Consider the following 19,499-nt stretch of genomic DNA (forward strand, 5'->3'; position numbering starts at 1 on the left):
AGCACCCACCAAATTATATATTATATTATTATTAGTACATGTTACAAATTGTCCTTTAGACAATTGTCATTGGAATTTCAGAGTAGTGTAGCCAAAAGCCTATAAAACTTGATTTGCTGGCATGTAGCCAAGGCAGCCTATAGTGGACGCTAAATCTGCACTATCATCTCAGATTGATGTGCATTCCCTATAATACACTCATGTCCCCCGTTGACCGGCTCGTACATAAAGCATAATCCATTCAGGCTGCAAAGGCATAATTTTCCTCCTTAACTAACTTTTTGGGGCGAGCCGGCAGATTGAATTATTGAAAAAAATTAAACAAACATTTTCACCACTATTTTCAGATTTTTTTTTTTTTTACAAATTTGGATGTTGCACACAGCGTTCAGCCAAGGGTATGCAATTTCCTAAATGATCTGAAAATCCCAAAATGGTGTTGGAAAATTGTGATTAATACTACGCATATTTCCATTTGTTTTCACCAGTGGCTAGCCATTAAAGCTCAACCTGGTCTCAGAGCATTTGGTATTATTCTGTACGTAAATCAGCGACACTTCATTTAGTGTGATATGTTGTTACGTTTTGTATGTATTAATTTGTGGATGTCCATTATCCATTTCCTATGAAAAATGTACTGTTGGCCACCTAGCTAATGTTAGCCACAACAAATTGCAATTCTTATGATATGTTAGGAATTTGCTAAATGTACAATATGTTCTGAATTTGTGTGGCCAAAATCAACTACTTCTGTTGGAAGTATTTGAAAGTATTTATTTTTCGTGGTATCCAATTGGTAGTTACAGTCTTGTCTCATTGCTGCAACTCCCGTACTGACTCGGGAGAGGCGAACATTGAGAGCTGTGCGTCCTCCAAAACACAATCCAGCCAAGCCGCACTGCTTCTTGACACAATGCCCACTTCACCCGGAAGCCAGCCGCACCAATGTGTCGGAGGAAACACTGTACACCTGGCGACTGTGTCAGCGTGCACTGCACCCGGCCCACCACAGGAGTTGCTAGAGCTCGATGGGACAAGAACATCCCTGTCGGCACAAACCCTCCCCTAACCCGGGACGATGCTGGGCCAATTGCCGTGGGTCTCCTGGTCGAGGCCGGCTGCAACAGAGCCTGGACTCAAACCAGGATCTCTAGTGGCACAGCTATCACTGCGATGCAGTGCCTTAGGGATCCTGGTTTGAGAGATGGTGCACTGAGCCACTCTGGAGGCCTGTATTTTCAAACAACTTCTATAAATAACCTACTATTTGAAAATATTTACCTTCAAATACTCCTAGGACATGGGTTCAAATGGATGGGAGTATTTGTATTTGAAAATACTCTGTGGATTTGAGTATTTTCAAAGACATGCCAATACTTTCCAGGTGTATTTCCAAAAACATTCCAATATTCAACTACTTTATTTCCCCCAAATATATATCTAAATACTTACTTAATTAATATATGTGAAAGTAATTGAATTAGTATTTGAACCCAGATCTGTGGGAGTAGTATCCTTCACCGCAACATGCTTCATCGCAACCATCTTGCTCTTCCTCGGTGGAGCACTGTCTGGAGACAGTACTGTGTCTGTCTGTCAGTAGATGTATCTGCTATAGTTCTGTTTATAGCCACAAGGGTGCACCATGGTACAACTAATTGTTATAGCTTACATGAGACTGAGGTGGATTTCATAAAATAGTGTGTGTGGGTTTAGTCTGAGTCTGGAGGAGGTGAGGCTTAAGCAAAAGCAGGAGCTGCAGACCAGGAGGAGCTTGAGACGGGTGAGAGACACACACACACCATCATACCTGCTGTAGTGAGAGATGTTGCACACTATTTTCACACTATTTAACCAGGTAGGCCAGTTGAGAACAAGTTCTCATTTACAACTGCGACCTGGCCAAGATAAAGCAAAGCAGTCCGACAAAAACAACAACACAGAGTTACACATAATGAAATGTACAGCCAATAACACAAAATAAAATCAAAATATAAAAATATATGTACAGTGTGTGCAAATGTAGAAGAGTAGGGAGGAAGGCAATAAAATAGGTCCTAGAGGTGAAAATATTTACAATTTAGCATTAATACTGGAGTGATAGATGTGCAGATGATGATGTGCAAGTAGAGATACTGGGGTGCAAAAGAGCAAGAGGGTAAGTAATAATATTGGGATGAGGTGTGTGTGCTATTTACAGATTGGCTGTGTACAGGTACAGTGATCGGTAAGCTGCTCAGACAGCTGATGCTTAAAGTTAGAGAGGGAGATATAAGACTCCAGTTTCAGTGATTTTTGCAATTTGTTCCAGTCATTGGCAGCAGAGAACTGGAAGGAAAGGCGGCCAAAGTAAGTGTTGGCTTTGGGGGTGACCAGTGCAATATACCTGCTGGAGCGGTGCTATGGGTGGGTGTTGCTATGGTGACCAGTGAGCTGAGATAAGGCGGGGCTTTACCTAGCAAATACTTATAGATGACCTGGAGCCAGTGGGCTTGGCGATGGATATGTATTGAGGGCCAGCCAACGAGAGCATACAGGTCGCAGTGATGGGTAGTTCATATATCGTTTGTATATTGTTTCAGATGAAGAAGTATATGTTGGACACAACACCAGTTGTGCTGGGATGAGGACTGGGGCACAAAGAGCTGAAGCTATCATTAATGTGCAGACTTATATGGTGTTAATGTGGATGATGGTTATTGCCCACGTTGGGATCACACATTGTCTACGATGTTTGTCACTCTGCGTCATTATTAACGTGACATGTCAATTTGGAGTCGTATTCTTTTATCCAAGACTGATGGTTTATCTGGGATCATTTATCCAAGGCAGTCCACTTTTTCTTCTAATAACATAAAAAAAGGCAATTCTGTTATATTTATATTTATTTTGAGGAGTAAAACGCACCCTATTCGAAAATCTCAATTAGTGAAAGACTATGATCATAGAGGTTTACAGGCTATTGATTTTGAGTCATTAGTAGGTATTTTAACATTTAATTGGTTGACATTGTGTCTGTCTAATCCTACCTCTATTTGGTATCATATCCCTAACAATCTGTTTCATAAACTTGGTGGACTTGAATTCCTAATGAAATTTGTTAACACTGGGGAATTTCTGTCGTTTGATGAGTTCATTGGTAAATTTCAAGTTAATATTGACCAGAGAGAATATATGAAGGTTTGCAAAGCAATTCCACTTCCTTTACTTGGACTTATTTAAGAAAACTTTGTTATATTATGAGGTTGTTCTCACTTTTCCAAGTTTACCAATTAATTACTTTTGGATAAAAATTTCAACCATAAGTGGATAGGATTGACAGTTAATGAAGTCATATTTTGCTATGGAAGTGATCAACCCACACCATGGTCAAAAGCGACTCCCTTTTACCTTAATTGTCCAGTTATCCCAAAAATTAAAGAAACACTTAAAAAATATATATATTATCCAACCCGGAAGCCAGCCGCACCAATGTGTCGGAGGAAACTCCGTGCACCTGGCAACCTTGGTTAGCGCGCACTGCGCCCGGCCCGCCACAGGAGTCGCTGGTGCGCGATGAGACAAGGACATCCCTACCGGTCAAGCTCTCCCTAACCCAGAGTCTCTGATGGCACAGCTGAAGAAACACATTTTTTTCAAATATTTTCTTCCATCTACCCTGTTAATGATTTCTTGCACAAAAGGTTCAATTTTGACAAAACTCCTTGTGTTTTTGCTCATTCTGAATCTATAGAGCATTTATTTATTTTTAATGTCGCCATTCTAGTAAACTATGGGTTGAAATTCAGTATTGGTCGTGTATAAAATCTCCTAAATGACCTATGTTTACCTTTGATGATGTTAAATGGCATTATGCTTATCCTTGTAATTCTGATCATAACTATTTATTAACATTACTATTCTCCAAATATTATATCCACAAATGTAAATGGGGTGGGAAAATTCCTTATTTTGTTTATTTTTTTCATTGAACTGTTGCAATTTTATAAATCCCTCAAACTTGTGAGACTTAAAAAGTTGGAATTATTAGAAGTCATGTCTGAATGTCTGTTAATGTCTCATTGCCTTGTCCTGAATTTTTCTTATTCTTTTTTGAGGGTGGGAGTTCGGGAGGGGTTCGCCTGCTGTTTTGTACATTTATTTTTTCATTGTATACACAGGAATGTCCCTGTATTGATGTGTAATATTGGTATTATTGTTGCAATAAAAAATACATTATTTCATATTTTTCTTTAACACATTTTTATTTACTCTGTGGTAGTTTGTTGGTTAAGGGCTTGTAAGTAAGCATTTCACTGTAAGGTGAAACACCTGTTGTATTCTGCGCATGTGACAACTAAAATGTGCTTTGATTGGTACTTAGGACAGTAGGACAGTTCCTTCTCTTGCTGAAAATGCATACATGCTGTGTACAGACCTGGTACTGACAAACCCGCTATAATCCATCCCCTTTTCATCAGAATTGTTCCAACTAAAACAAAGCTGCATCATAAATATTTTTTCTAGTGCAAGTCTTTATATCTAGCTAAGAAGTGTTGTGCTTGAAGAAGGATTTTTTTGGATAGGTTGGATAATGTGCACTAGCTCATTAGTTAGCTAGCTGACGTTAGCTTGCTAACTGAGCCAGGCCGTCACACACACACTTATGAATCGAGTGGGGTGGTATGCAGCTGCTTCATTCAAAAACGAGTCGATTGTGATTTAATTATCATGTTGCTAGCTAGTTAACACTAGCAACAACATTAGTGCATCTTGCTAGCTATCTACAGCAGGCACAAGACAAACAAGCTACTACCACCTTATGGTCTGGAATATTTTGACTATTGGATCGGTGGTGGATATTTGCTATGTGAACAACAAAGTTAATTGCCAACACTGGGAAGAGGTGCTAAGTACCTTTCAGCAGTCAGTATCCTTGGTGTGTCTGATCCCTTATTAGTAGTTTGAATTACAAAATTGAAGAGTACAACAGAAAGCTCAACCATACAATCAACTTTTAGTTCTAGCTGTTATTCTGATATCCTGAATGGCTACAGAACAGCTATTGTTTAACTTTTAAAATACATTTTCTTTATCCTCATCATTCTAACCTTGTATATTTATGAAGTCCCATTTGTGATTAAAAACCTGGGACTCTCCTCTGGAATGGCTTCTAAAATGTCCTTTCACATTAATGTAGTGCAGGTAGGTTTATGTAATTGTAACCTACATATTGTTTACATTAACTTTTAGACTTGAGTTGTTACACATTCTTTATTTCAGCACAAGAAAATCAAAACAACAGATATCAGCAGTAAAAAACATGTAGAAAAGGGATGAAGAGTGGTGCATCGAGGGGGTGGGGTTTCTTGTTTCAGTCTTCTCCCAGCAGAAGAGTTTGGATGTGAAATGGAGAGACAAAGGAGAGGTGGAACCGTGGAGGAGGATTCGACGAGGGATGAAGGAGGGGGGGGGGGGATCAGTGAAGAAACACTTTATGCCTCGGTACATTCACCTTCAATACAGAGGGAGAAAAGAGTGAGCAGATTATTTCTACTGAAGCGCACGCGATTGTCGTAATATTGTACATACAGTAAGTATATGTGTGTGATCTGGCATGTATGCTGTGTAATGTCACACCATTCTTGGGCAGGATAGCGATGTTGTCTGAGATGATTCCTGTATCCAGAGAGAACTGCATGAACTTCTGCTGCAGTGCTGCGCTCACCTCTGGAGTGCGACCTGCAACCACGACAACAAGTTAACACAACCAGGTTAAGAAAACACCACAAATTTAACACAACCAGGTTAACACAACACAACCAGGTTAACACAACCCCACCAGCTTAAGACAACACCACCAGGTTACCATCAATCAATCATATTTATAAAGCCCTTTTTACATGAGCCAATGTCACAAAGTGCTATACTGAAACCTAGCATAAAACCCCAAACAGCAAAGCAATGCAGCTGTAGAAGCACAACACCAAGTTAACACGACCAGTCTAAAAACGCAGACCAAAGAACTGATCAATTACACACACACACACACACACGAACATCTTTAAAAGCGTCAATTCATTTCAGAAATGCAGACAGACAGACTTACTGTAGAGCTTATTGAGCACCTCAGGTACTCCGTCTTTGGTCTTGATGGTGTGGATCAGAGCAAAGTCATCATACTGGACAGCCACCACACGCATGTCATTTTCATTGTTCCAACCTGAGAGGGAGAAGGGGAGAGAAGTTAGGGAGGGGGACTTATGTCAACTGTGTGCGTGCGTGCACATACTCACGCTGGCTGGTGAAGGTGAAGCGGCCTGGGATGTCAGTCTTCTTGGCTAGATGTGTCATCCTCCAGCAAGTACCATCAGCGCTGAGAGAGAAAGAGCAGAGTCAGTGTGAGTTCTATAGACAAACACACGCCCACACACACACACAATGTGCTCTCACACACACTGACTTCAGGTTGGTGTAGGTGAGGTCTAGGTCTCCTCCGGCAGTGGGCAGCATCACGGAAGTGCCCATCTTCATGTCAGCCTTATGGCTCACAAACCAATGGGCGTTGGTGGCAAAGCCCACAATCCACCACCTACCAGCCATCTGGTGAGCGTGAGAACGATATAGTTAGAAACAGAATAAGAACGACATATCATTCATTCTCACAATTCAAATTGATTCCATAGTCATTGCAGATTACACTGTGTACTATGCTCTTCTCTGACCCCATTAAACCTCAGAATCTCTTGTACACCTTTTCTCTCAGCTGCACTTTCTCGATCTCATTTGTTCTCTCAGTATGTTTCTTTGTTGCCCTCTTTCTCTCTCTTACCTTCTCCAGGTGGAAGTCTTTCTGGGGCACGACGTCGATGCAGGCGACCAGCGCAGCGCACAGCAGAACTCCCAGCATCCTCAGCATCATGGTTACAGATTGGTGTGTGCGACTGCTCAACTCTCCAGGGTGTGTGTGAGGAGAGAGCGAATGTCCTTATATCCTCCAGCTTGTACCACCCCACCCCTCCTCTACTCCTCCCCTTTCCTAACCCCTTGGCTCCAGTAGTTAGTCCCACCCCTCTCCATCCCACAAAGATATGTAAATGTCACTCTTACACAACTGCACATGGAGGAGGGGGGGGTCTACTCTGTAAGCAGAATGATTTATCCCTCTCCTCCCCCCCACAATGATAGGACTATTTATTCAGACAACTCTTATTCCTGATCACTACCACCTCCACCATGAAATGCATATGTAAGCATGAAGACACATGAGTATGTACACACATGCACAAATATGCATGCACTGACACATACACACAGTGTCCTCAGAGTGAGACGGTAAAGCAGTTACCACCGAGGGCTGCATGCTTGCAAGATGTGAGTTGTAAAACTAGTAAGTAAATGTAACAGTTTGCAGGACAGAACATGGGTTCACAGAGGTCTAAAGTCATGTTGGGGTTTGGGGTGAATTCCTCCTAAAGTATACATACAGCTGAGGTCTGAAAGATACATAACTTTGAGGGATACATAATGGCCCTGAACTCTCTTTGTTCTGAAGGAGGCAGGCAGAGTCTTGTAGGCAGGGAGTTGGTTACATAATACACACACGTGTACACAGCCTCTCTCTGGGATGTTTAGGATGGGGGCTAGGGATTTGCAGACCCCCGTTTTGTAACTAAACCCCCTGGCCCTCCAGGCTACATCTGGGACTCATTAGCATGCGAGAGAACCCCCTAAGTAGGCCTATCCAGAGAGGAGATTCAGTACTGAGTACAAAAAACACGCACACATAAGCAATTCAATCATTTTAATATGCCATGTATTGCTGAGCAGTCAGAATACAGGCTCTTGGAATCTTCCTCAACATATTGGCACGCAGTCTGGGAAGGAGAGATGAAACAAGCTCAGAAATAAACTCAAACTATACGAAGTGAATTAAGTTAGAGAAAAATAACCATGCCCATTTATTTATGCAAATATGTTTCTATACTATAGATTTGCAGTCGCGTTTTCAAAACAGTTAGGTAAACTTATCTAACTGACCGTTGTGCAAGTACATTTCCACATGCCCTGCAAAGGAGTAAACGTGATGTTTTTTTCAAAGTTAAAGGGGGTTGGATGCCATTCCACCAATCTGCATCTGTCCGAATCCCAAATCACTCCCTTCCCTTTGCCTCTCTCCATTTGCTCCGAGTCTACCAAAAATGAGGGAGTGAAAATGATAGAGGGCTGCAGCCTTCAGAGCAAAGTGCTGTCCCGACATGCACTGTGATAGCCTGTTTGGAGTTTGCCAATTTAAAGGCCCAGTGCAGTCAAAAAGTGATTTCCAGTGTTTTATATATACAGTACCAGTCAAATTTTTGGACACACCTACTCATTCAAGGGTTTGTCTTTATTATTGCTATTTTCTACATTGTAGAATAATAGTGAAGACATCAAAACTATGAAATAACACATGTGGAATCATGTAGTAACAAAAAGTGTTACATATAAAATATATTTTAATTTGTTTACCAAGTTTTTGGTTACTACATGATTCCATAGTTTTGATGTCTTCACTATTATTATACAATGTAGAAAATAGCAACAATAAAGACAAACCCTTGAATGGGTAGGTGTGTCCAAACATTTGACTGGTACTCTATATTTCCACACTATGTTGTAATAATACTGTGAAATTGTGATAATGCCCTTTTTGTACAAGAGCAGTTTGAAAAGCCTGAAATTTCAGCCAGTTTTGGTGGAATACAGTTTTGGCCTGCATGGTGACATCCCCATTATTTAAAAGACCAAGAAAGAAAGTTCCGAACCTCTCTGCCAATAACAGGTAATTTTCAGTTCTCCCCTGCCCACTCAGACCACTCCCAGACAGTCCTAGCAAAAGTCTTGCTTGAGAAATTGCACTTAGCTAAGAATATATTTTTGTTTATTTTTGTACCATTTTAATTGAAAACAATCACAGTAAGGTACTTAATTTTTACCAGTAAATAATTTGATATTGAGATAAAAACGGCTGTATTGGACCTTTAATACAAAATAATGGCGCTTCATGCCTAATTATATGCCACGTGTATTTGTTTGTCTGGTTTCATGACTTGACGCATGTAGTAACGTGCAATAGTTCCTAAATAAAATATTTAACTTTACTGGGGTTTATATCTTGTAAAACGACTGGGGGAGATTTGTAAATTTAATTTCATGCTTGTTTTATTATTTAAACATCATTACATTAATCAAGTCACAAGTATGTTCCGAAGTTGATTAGTTTATTGATGACTTTGTCACTCTCTGGATGTCCCCCTCTGAGTTTTATCACCAACACATGCCAACCGAGGGCCCCGAGCTTGTTGGTAAGCTTGAAGGGGTGGTTTAGGATTCTTGTTTTATTTACATTTTTTTTATTTACCTAGGCAAGTCAGTTAAGAATAAATTATTATTTACAATGACGGCCTACCCTGGCCAAACCCTAACCCGACGACACTGGGGCAATTGTGCGCAGCCCTATGGGAGTCCCAATCACAGCCGGTTGTGATACAGCCTGGAATCGAATCAGGGTCTGTAGCACTGAGATGGAGTGCCTTAGACTGCTGCGTCCCCCTCGGGAGCCCAAAAGAAAAATAAGTAACCTCAGCCAGCTGGTTCTTGTCCTTCTACAACAGTTGATAGATGCACTATTGTAAAGTGGCTGTTCCACTGGATGTCATAAGGTGAAAGCACCAATTTGTAAGTCGCTCTGGATAAGAGCGTCTGCTAAATGACTTAAATGTAAATGTAAATGTTGATTCTGAAGCGTCTACATTTATATTGATGTAGTCTATATTTGGACAATTCCTTTATTTTGCCTTTGTAGGTCCACGATGCCCCACATAAATGGTTTAACAAATGTTTGAAATGGTATACTCACTGATCACATGGTCCTTGTCCACAGACTCGCAGTGACCTGTACAGATAGGAAACAATTTCATTTTAAGTATGTATGCAGGCTGTGGTAGAGATGTAGTTATGGCAGGCTGTGTGTGTGAGTTATGATAGAGAAGTTCCTACTGTAGTTGGGGAAAGCAAACACATAGGCCAATCCCAGGCCCCTTTTCTCAGCCAGGTCCTCAAACTTATCCAAGATGGCTTCTGAAAGGGTGTCCTTGGATCTGCCTGTAGAGAAAACACAGCCTTCTTGAAACATTCTCAGTGACTTCAATATGAATGTTTCTGTAATGGTTTACTAAATGTGGTTTGGTGAACCATATCTCCCAGAAGTAATGCCTAGGCTTTAGCTCTGCTGGCTAACAGAGTCTTGTCGTGCTCAGAAGACCTGGCTTCAAACCGATATATTGTCCCATAGTGTTGGCTTGCATGTTGTTACTACAGGGTATCAATCAGGTTGGCGGCATGCAGGCCGCAGACTGACCGTAGAGCTTCATGGTGAGCTGTCCCTGTTTCTGGTAGTAAAACACAGCGTAGGAGCTATAGTCTGACTCTCCAATCACTATATCAGTGTTCAGCAACGGTCTACTACCTACATGGAAAACAATAATAGTTAACAATAATAACACAGTAATATCAATAACTTTGACACAAGATCAAATTTGCACCTCATTCTCAACTAATGTCATTTGAATGTGAACATGAATTCTCCTCCGGTGTTCCTTTGAAACACACAGTAAATATATCACAGTGATTATTCCCAGACTATAACGTGTGATTTTGACAAGAGAATTTCCAATCCCAATGACAATAACAATCAATCAATAGCTCTGACCAATTCCTGAGGTTTGTAAGACCATGGGTATAATAATAATTAGTCAAAGACTCAGTTTATACAAAAGGTTAGTACAGTTTATTCAGAGAACGTTCCAAAGTCAAGAACACAAAACAATTATTTTATACTGACTTCTCACACACACACGCACAGCCACACGCACACACACGTCCTGCTACCCAGCCGCCAGAGTTTGTGACCTTGTTCTTGACACGTACTCCCTGTTCTCTCCCAAGCTCAGACAGTCTGTGTTTAAAATACCATAAAGACATATTGTTCTACCCTAATTCTGAACTAGGACCACACATTTATTGATTATGATTTTATACATTCTAATCAATTCCATACAATTCTATGTTTCAGGGCGGAATATTCTAACCATTCAATTAGAAGACAATTCTCACCTATCAGATTTGCATACTCTGAATGAAAAGCCAATCAGTTTAGAGCAGTGGAATGTTGGGGACACGGGGTTCCAGCTGCAATTTTAAAGAGACAAAGCAGTGCTCTCAGAGATATAGTTGGAGGAGACTGCTGGGTGGAGGAGGAGAAGGCAGAGTGAAGAAGGGTGTCTATAGCAGTTAACAGGGCTGTAAGGCATGTCTCTGTGTGTGACAGGACTCTTACCATTAAGTACAAGGCGTCCTGGGGTGGGGGTGATGGTGTACGCCTGCAGGATCTCCCAACACTGGTGGTTACTGGGGGGGGGAGGGGACAAAAAAGTTAGACAGATCAGCGGAGTTATCTACTCAGGTAGCTTTAACATTGCATAAGACTGTTTGTGTGTGTATGTGTGAGTGTGAGTGTGTGTGAGTGTGAGTGTGAGTGTGAGTGTGAGTGGGTGGGGGGGGTTGCAACTTGCACAACCAACTATTTCCTCTGGTTCAGCCAGATTAATTATATAACAAGTCAAAACAGGCATAACATGTTCAGTTCCCCAGTATAGGAACAATGTCGATAGAGCCAAGACTGTCTTTTTCAGGTAAAAAGTGTTGTGGAGTGGTGTAGTTTACTGTGTTTACTGACACTTTGAGTAAGTTTGACTTGACATAAGAGACAGAGAGAAAAGGAGAGAGAAAGCTGAGAGAGAATGTGAAGAGATGAGAAGTAGATAGCGAGAGAGAGTGCTCTCTGGTGGTAGACTCGGGTACTCTCCGAAAGAAAGGACTTGAAGAGCAAAAGGAAGGAAGAGCGTGAAAGAGGGTGCAAAGAGAGAGAGAGCGAGAGCGAGAGAGAAAGAAAGAGATCTGGAAAGAGAGTGAGAGAGCGAGCAACAGAAGCAGAATGCTGCAAAAATATACTTTGTGTACAAGCAGAGCAGAATTAGGACTATACCCGCTAGTTCTCCAAATCCAGAAAATAGTTGTTAAATTCTACAACCACCTAAAAGGAAGCGATGCATACACACTAGGGCTCTGTTCACAAATACAAACAGACCCCACAGAGCCCCAGGACAGCAACACAATTAGACCACACCAAATAATGAGAAAGCAAAAAGCTAACAATGACACTGGAAAGAATCAACCAAAACAACAGAGCAAAGTGGAATGGTATCTGGCCCTTAACAGAGAGTACATAGTGGCAGAATATCTGACCACCGTGACACCCAAAACAAAGAAAATCCTTGACTATGTACAGACTCAGTGAGCATAGCCTTGTTATTGAGAGAGGTAGCCATAGGCAGACCTGGCTCTCAACAGAAGACAGGCTATGTGACTGTCCACAAAATGAGTTGCAAACTGAGCCACTATTCCTAACCTCCTGACAAATGTTTGACCACATTAGAGAAACACTTTTTCCACAGATCACACAGACCCACAAAGAATTTGAAAACAAATCAAATATTGATAAACTCCCATAACTGTTAGGCAAAATATTGCACTGTGAGATCACTGTAGCATAATTTGTGGCCCATTGCCATGAGAAAAGGGCCACCAGTGGAGAACAAACACCATTATGAATACCACCTATATTTATCTGTCTATGTATCTTCCCCCACTATTCATACTACAACTACTTTCAAATTGCTAAAACACTTTACAAAGCTGATAATATAGCACTTGAAATAACACTGTAAGTGTAACTCACAGACGTGTGGTAGTGCTAACAGAGGGAGAGGAGTGTAACTCACAGACATGTGGTAGTGCTAACAGAGAGGGAGGAGTGTAACTCACAGACGTGTGGTAGTGCTAACAGACAAAAGGAATAACTCACAGACGTGTGGTAGTGCTAACAGAGAGAGGAGTGTAACTCACAGGCGTGTGGTAGTGCTAACAGAGAGAGAGGAGTGTAACTCACAGACGTGTGGTAGTGCTAACAGAGTGGGGGGGGTATAACTCACAGACATGTGTTGTGCTAACAGAGAAAGAGAGGAGTGTAACTCACAGACGTGTGGTAGTGCTAACAGAGAGAGAGGAGTGTAACTCACAGGCATGTGGTAGTGCAAACAGAGGGAGAGTGTAACTCACAGACATGTGGTAGTGCTAACAGAGGGAGAGGAGTGTAACTCACAAACGTGTGGTAGTGCTAACAGACAAAGGAATAACTCACAGACGTGTGGTAGTGCTAACAGAGAGAGGAGTGTAACTCACAGGCGTGTGGTAGTGCTAACAGACAAAGGAGTGTAAACTCACAGGCGTGTGGTGGTGCTAACAGAGAGAGAGGAGTGTAACTCACAGACGTGTGGTAGTGATAACAGAGAGAAAGGAGTGTAACTCACAGACGTGTGGTAGTGCTAACAGAGAGAGAGGAGTGTAACTCACAGACGTGTGGTAGTGCTAACAGAGAGAGAGGAGTGTAACTCACAGGCTTGTGGTAGTGCTAACAGAGAGAGGAGTGTAACTCACAGACGTGTGGTAGTGCTAACAGAGAGAGGAGTGTAACTCACAGGCTTGTGGTAGTGCTTGTGGTAGTGCTAACAGACAAAGGAGTGTAACTCACAGGCGTGTGGTAGTGCTAACAGACAAAGGAGTTTAACTCACAGGCGTGTGGTTGTGCTAACAGAGAAAGAGGAGTGTAACTCACAGACGCGTGTGGTTGTGCTAACAGAGAAAGAGGAGTGTAACTCACAGAGGTGTGGTAGTGCTAACAGAGAGAGAGGAGTGTAACTCACAGAGGTGTGGTAGTGCTAACAGAGAGAGAGAGGAGTGTAACTCACAGACGTGTGGTAGTGCTAACAGAGAGAGAGGAGTGTAACTCACAGGTGTGTGGTAGTGCTAACACAGAGAGAGGAGTGTAACTCACAGGCGTGTGAACACAGATAGTGCTAACAGAGAGAGAGGAGTAACTCACACTCACAGACAAAGGAGTTTAACTCACAGGCGTGTGGTTGTGCTAACAGAGAAAGAGGAGTGTAACTCACAGGTGTGTGGTAGTGCTAACACAGAGAGAGGAGTGTAACTCACAGACGCGTGGTAGTGCGAACACAGATAGGAGTGTAACTCACAGAGGTGTGGTAGTGCTAACAGAGAGAGAGGAGTATAACTCACAGACGTGTGGTAGTGCTAACAGAGAGAGAAGAGTGTAACTCACAGGCGTGTGGTAGTGCTAACAGAGAGAGAGGAGTGTAACTCACAGACGTGTGGTAGTGCTAACAGAGAGAGAGGAGTGTAACTCACAGGCTTGTGGTAGTGCTAACAGAGAGAGGAGTGTAACTCACAGGCTTGTGGTAGTGCTAACAGAGAGAGAGGAGTGTAACTCACAGGCGTGTGGTAGTGCTAACAGACAAAGGAGTGTAACTCACAGACGTGTGGTAGTGCTAACAGAGAAAGAGGAGTGTAACTCACAGGTGTGTGGTAGTGCTAACACAGAGAGAGGAGTGTAACTCACAGACGCGTGGTAGTGCTAACACAGATAGGAGTGTAACTCACAGACATGTGGTAGTGCTAACAGAGAGAGGAGTGTAACTCACAGACGTGTGGTAGTGCTAACAGAGAGAAAGGAGTGTAACTCACAGACGTGTGGTAGTGCTAACAGAGCGAAAGGAGTGTAACTCACAGACGTGTGGTAGTGCTAACAGAGAGAGGAGTGTAACTCACAGACGTGTGGTAGTGCTAACAGAGAGAGGAGTGTAACTCACAGACGTGTGGTAGTGCTAACAGAGAGGGAGAAGTGTAACTCACAGACGTGTGGTAGTGCTAACAGAGAGAGGAGTGTAACTCACAGGCGTGTGGTGGTGCTAACAGAGAGAGAGGAGTGTAACTCACAGACGTGTGGTAGTGCTAACAGAGAGAGGAGTGTAACTCACAGGCGTGTGGTGGTGCTAACAGAGAGAGAGGAGTGTAACTCAGACGTGTGGTAGTGATAACAGAGAGAAAGGAGTGTAACTCACAGACGTGTGGTAGTGCTAACAGAGGAGAGGAGTGTAACTGTGGTAGTGCTAACAGACAAAGGAATAAACAGAGTAGTGCTAACAGAGAGAGGAGTGTAACTCACAGGCGTGTGGTAGTGTGTGTAAACTCACAGGCGTGTGGTGGTGCTAACAGAGAGAGAGGAGTGTAACTCAGACGTGTGGTAGTGATAACAGAGAGAAAGGAGTGTAACTCACAGACGTGTGGTAGTGCTAACAGAGAAAAAGGAGTGTAACTCACAGGCGTGTGGTAGTGCTAACAGAGAGAGAGGAGTGTAACTCACAGGCTTGTGGTAGTGCTAACAGAGAGAGGAGTGTAACTCACAGACGTGTGGTAGTGCTAACAGAGAGAGGAGTGTAACTCACAGGCTTGTGGTAGTGCTTGTGGTAACTCAGACAGTAACTCACAGGCGTGTGGTAGTGTGCTCACAGGCGTGTGGTTGTGCTAACAGAGAAAGAGGAGTGTAACTCACAGACGCGTGTGGTTGTGCTAACAGAGAAAGAGGAGTGTAACTCACAGAGGTGTGGTAGTGCTAACAGAGAGAGAGGAGTGTAACTCACAGAGGTGTGGTAGTGCTAACAGAGAGAGAGAGGAGTGTAACTCACAGACGTGTGGTAGTGCTAACAGAGAGAGAGGAGTGTAACTCACAGGCTTGTGGTAGTGCTAACAGACAAAGGAGTGTAACTCACAGGCGTGTGGTAGTGCTAACAGACAAAGGAGTTTAACTCACAGGCGTGTGGTTGTGCTAACAGAGAAAGAGGAGTGTAACTCACAGGTGTGTGGTAGTGCTAACACAGAGAGAGGAGTGTAACTCACAGACGCGTGGTAGTGCGAACACAGATAGGAGTGTAACTCACAGAGGTGTGGTAGTGCTAACAGAGAGAGAGGAGTATAACTCACAGACGTGTGGTAGTGCTAACAGAGAGAGAAGAGTGTAACTCACAGGCGTGTGGTAGTGCTAACAGAGAGAGAGGAGTGTAACTCACAGACGTGTGGTAGTGCTAACAGAGAGAGAGGAGTGTAACTCACAGGCTTGTGGTAGTGCTAACGTGTAACTCACAGGCTTGTGGTAGTGCTAACAGAGAGAGAGGAGTGTAACTCACAGGCGTGTGGTAGTGCTAACAGACAAAGGAGTGTAACTCACAGACGTGTGGTAGTGCTAACAGAGAAAGAGGAGTGTAACTCACAGGTGTGTGGTAGTGCTAACACAGAGAGAGGAGTGTAACTCACAGACGCATGGTAGTGCTAACACAGATAGGAGTGTAACTCACAGACATGTGGTAGTGCTAACAGAGAGAGGAGTGTAACTCACAGACGTGTGGTAGTGCTAACAGAGAGAAAGGAGTGTAACTCACAGACGTGTGGTAGTGCTAACAGAGCGAAAGGAGTGTAACTCACAGACGTGTGGTAGTGCTAACAGAGAGAGGAGTGTAACTCACAGACGTGTGGTAGTGCTAACAGAGAGAGGAGTGTAACTCACAGACGTGTGGTAGTGCTAACAGAGAGGGAGAAGTGTAACTCACAGACGTGTGGTAGTGCTAACAGAGAGAGGAGTGTAACTCACAGGCGTGTGGTGGTGCTAACAGAGAGAGAGGAGTGTAACTCACAGACGTGTGGTAGTGCTAACAGAGAGAGGAGTGTAACTCACAGGCGTGTGGTGGTGCTAACAGAGAGAGAGGAGTGTAACTCACAGACGTGTGGTAGTGCTAACAGAGAAAAAGGAGTGTAACTCACAGGCGTGTGGTAGTGCTAACAGAGAGAGTGGTGTCTTGGGAGGAGGGGGGCGTCAGGGTCATCACAGTAGCCTCCACCTTCAGACCGTTCTTCATCAGGAAGTTACACTTAGACGCTGCGTTGACCAGGTACCACGGCCCTCCCATCTACAACACACACACACACACGATACAGCAGGGTTTCAACATTGACAACGTCAAGGCACGTCCGCCACTGGCTGTATTTGTGAGATCATGTTTGCACACACACACACACACACACACACACACACACACACACACACACACACACACTCCTGTACCTACCTGTTGTATGTCAATGTTCTGAGCTGGGGGGGTGTCGTCAATGGGGTTCACCTTGGGCTTCTTGGGAGGTCTCCTCTGGGGTCGTGGTCGGCTCTTTGCTCCCCCAATCACCTCCGCCGACCCCCATAGACACACACACACCACCATTAGCATCTTGCCACACTGCCACACCCCAGTCATTCTAGCACTGTCCCCAAAACACTCCCAAAACCGCTCTCTGCTTCTTCCTTCTGCTGTGTCTGTCCCACAAGATTGTTATCACAATGCTAGTGTAATCTGATTGATTTTGCCTGGATCCCTGCTAAATGATTATGTCTAGTGTAATACCAGAACTGATGTCCATCGACAAGGAAAAAAATGACCCACTACTCCCTCGATTTATCTTTCCCTCTGTCTTGTGTCCGACCTTCACTTTCTCTGTGCTGCCTCTTTCTGGACAAATGTTGACACACGCACACACACAGAGGGGGTGATGAACTCTTGCTGTGTTTATCATTAACAGCCCTTTACTGGCAGTGGGCTGGACATACCAGTCAGTGCAGTGTGTGCTTCTGACAGAGAGGGGGCGATGTTGATATCATTGTTGTAACTGCATTGCATTCAGGTATTAAGACCCCTCGACTTATTCTAAAATGGATGACAAAAAAATATCCTCATCAATCTACACACAATACCCCAAGAACAAGTTTGGAGAAAATGTTTGCAAATATATATTTAAAAAAACAACTGATATATCACATTTACATAAGTATTCAGACCCTTTACTCAGTACTTTGTTGAAGTACCTTTGGCTCTCGAGTCTTCTTGGGCATGATGTTACAAGCTTGGCACACCTGTATTTGGGGCGTTTCTCCCATTCTTCTCTGCAGATCCTCTCAAGCTCTGTCAGGTTGGATGGGGAGTGTCACTGCACAGCTATTTTCAGGTCTCTCCAGAGATATTTGATCGGGTTCAAGTCCGGGCTCTGGCTGGTCCACTCAAGGACATTCAGAGACTTGTCCCGAAGCCACTCCTGCATTGTCTTGGCGGTGTGCTTAGGGCCTTTGTCCTGTTGGAAGGTGAACCATCTAGTGATAATTTCATTACTGGAGAGAGACTTGGACAATTATTCAAACAATCATCAATTAATTATTGCAATAATGAAACTGTCGACCGCAAACTAAGTTGTGAAGCTGAGAGCTTCCCTAACAATGAAGCTAGAGTGGACACCATAAATACTCTGCATTACCAGTCTTACTCTTAGTTAAATATATAATTGTTTACTATTAATATCAAACACATCAGGTAAATATGTAATTGTCCCCTGACAACCTTTGCCCTAGTCTGAGGTCCTGAGCACTCTGGAGCAAGTTTTCATCAAGGACCGCTCTGAACTTTGCTCCGTTCATCTTTGCCTCGATCCTGACTAGTCTCACAGCCACCCTACCGCTGAAAACATCCCCACAGCATGATGCTGCCACCACCATGCTTCACTGTAGGGATGGTGCCAGGTTTCCTCCAGATGTGACGTTTGGCATTCAGGCCAAAGAGTTCAATTATGGTTTCATCAGACCAGAGAATCTTGTTTCTCATGGTCTGAGTCCTTTAGGTGTATTTTGGCAAACGCCAAGTGGGCTGTCATGTGCCTTTTACTGAGGAGTAGCTTCCGTCTGGCCAGTCTACCATAAAGTCCTGATTGGTGGAGTGCTGCAGAGATGGTTGTCCTTCTGGAAGTTTCTCCCATCTCCACAGAGGAACTCTGGAGCTCTGTCTGAGAGACAATTGGGTTATTGGTCACCTATCCGACTAAGGCCCTTCTCCCTGATTGCTCAGTTTGGCCATGCGTCCAGCTCTTGGAAGAGTCTTGGTGGTTAAAACTCTTTCCATTTAAGAATGATGGAGGCCACTGTGTTCTTAGGGACCTTCAATGCTGCAGAAGTGTTTTGGTACCCTTCCCCAGATCTGTGCCTTGATACAATCCTGTATCGGAGCTCTGCAGACAATTCCTTCGAACTCATGGTTTGGTTTTTGCTCCGACATGCACTGTCAACTTTGGGATCTTATATAGACAGGTTTGTGCCTTTCCAAATCATGTCCAATCAATTTAATTTATCACAGGTGGACTCCAATCAAGTTGTAGAAACATCAAGGATGATCAATGGAAACAGGATGCACCTGAACTCAATTTAGTCTCACTGCAAAGGGTCTGAATACTTGCAAAATAATCTAAAAACTGTTTTTTGCTTTGTCATTATGGGGTATTGTGTGTAGATTGATGAGGAAATGTTTTAATTGATACATTTTAGAATAAGGCTGTAACGTAACAAAATGTGGAAAAAGGGAAGTGGTCTGAATACTTTCCGAATGCACTTTATACTGTATTTTACAACTGATTTCTCT

At 43.1% G+C, this 19,499-nt stretch overlaps 2 protein-coding genes across 3 annotated transcripts; both read right to left on the reverse strand.

Annotated features, from left to right (window-relative positions):
* Positions 1 to 5,238: 5,238 nt before the first annotated feature.
* On the reverse strand, positions 5,239 to 6,954 carry LOC115104995 (lipocalin-like). The gene is made up of 6 exons (XM_029626489.2): positions 6,812 to 6,954; positions 6,443 to 6,582; positions 6,276 to 6,355; positions 6,089 to 6,202; positions 5,620 to 5,721; positions 5,239 to 5,494 (listed from the first exon to the last, which is right to left on the reverse strand). The coding sequence occupies exons 1-6, from the start codon at positions 6,899 to 6,901 to the stop codon at positions 5,475 to 5,477; spliced, it is 546 nt and encodes a 181-aa protein (XP_029482349.1). The 5' UTR covers positions 6,902 to 6,954; the 3' UTR covers positions 5,239 to 5,474.
* An 814-nt stretch (positions 6,955 to 7,768) lies between these two features.
* c8g (complement component 8, gamma polypeptide) lies at positions 7,769 to 17,564 on the reverse strand. 2 transcript variants are annotated; one of them, XM_029626487.2, is made up of 7 exons: positions 17,121 to 17,564; positions 16,816 to 16,961; positions 11,360 to 11,430; positions 10,382 to 10,489; positions 10,021 to 10,125; positions 9,881 to 9,916; positions 7,769 to 7,856 (listed from the first exon to the last, which is right to left on the reverse strand). In XM_029626487.2, the coding sequence occupies exons 1-7, from the start codon at positions 17,298 to 17,300 to the stop codon at positions 7,837 to 7,839; spliced, it is 666 nt and encodes a 221-aa protein (XP_029482347.1). In that variant the 5' UTR covers positions 17,301 to 17,564; the 3' UTR covers positions 7,769 to 7,836. The 2 variants fall into 2 exon arrangements, with proteins under 2 accessions (XP_029482347.1, XP_029482348.1); XM_029626488.2 differs by lacking the exon at positions 10,382 to 10,489.
* Between the last annotated feature and the right edge of the window lie 1,935 nt (positions 17,565 to 19,499).

The sequence above is a fragment of the Oncorhynchus nerka genome, linkage group LG22 (assembly GCF_034236695.1).
Source record: "Oncorhynchus nerka isolate Pitt River linkage group LG22, Oner_Uvic_2.0, whole genome shotgun sequence".
NCBI classification, from domain to species: Eukaryota; Metazoa; Chordata; class Actinopteri; order Salmoniformes; family Salmonidae; genus Oncorhynchus; species Oncorhynchus nerka.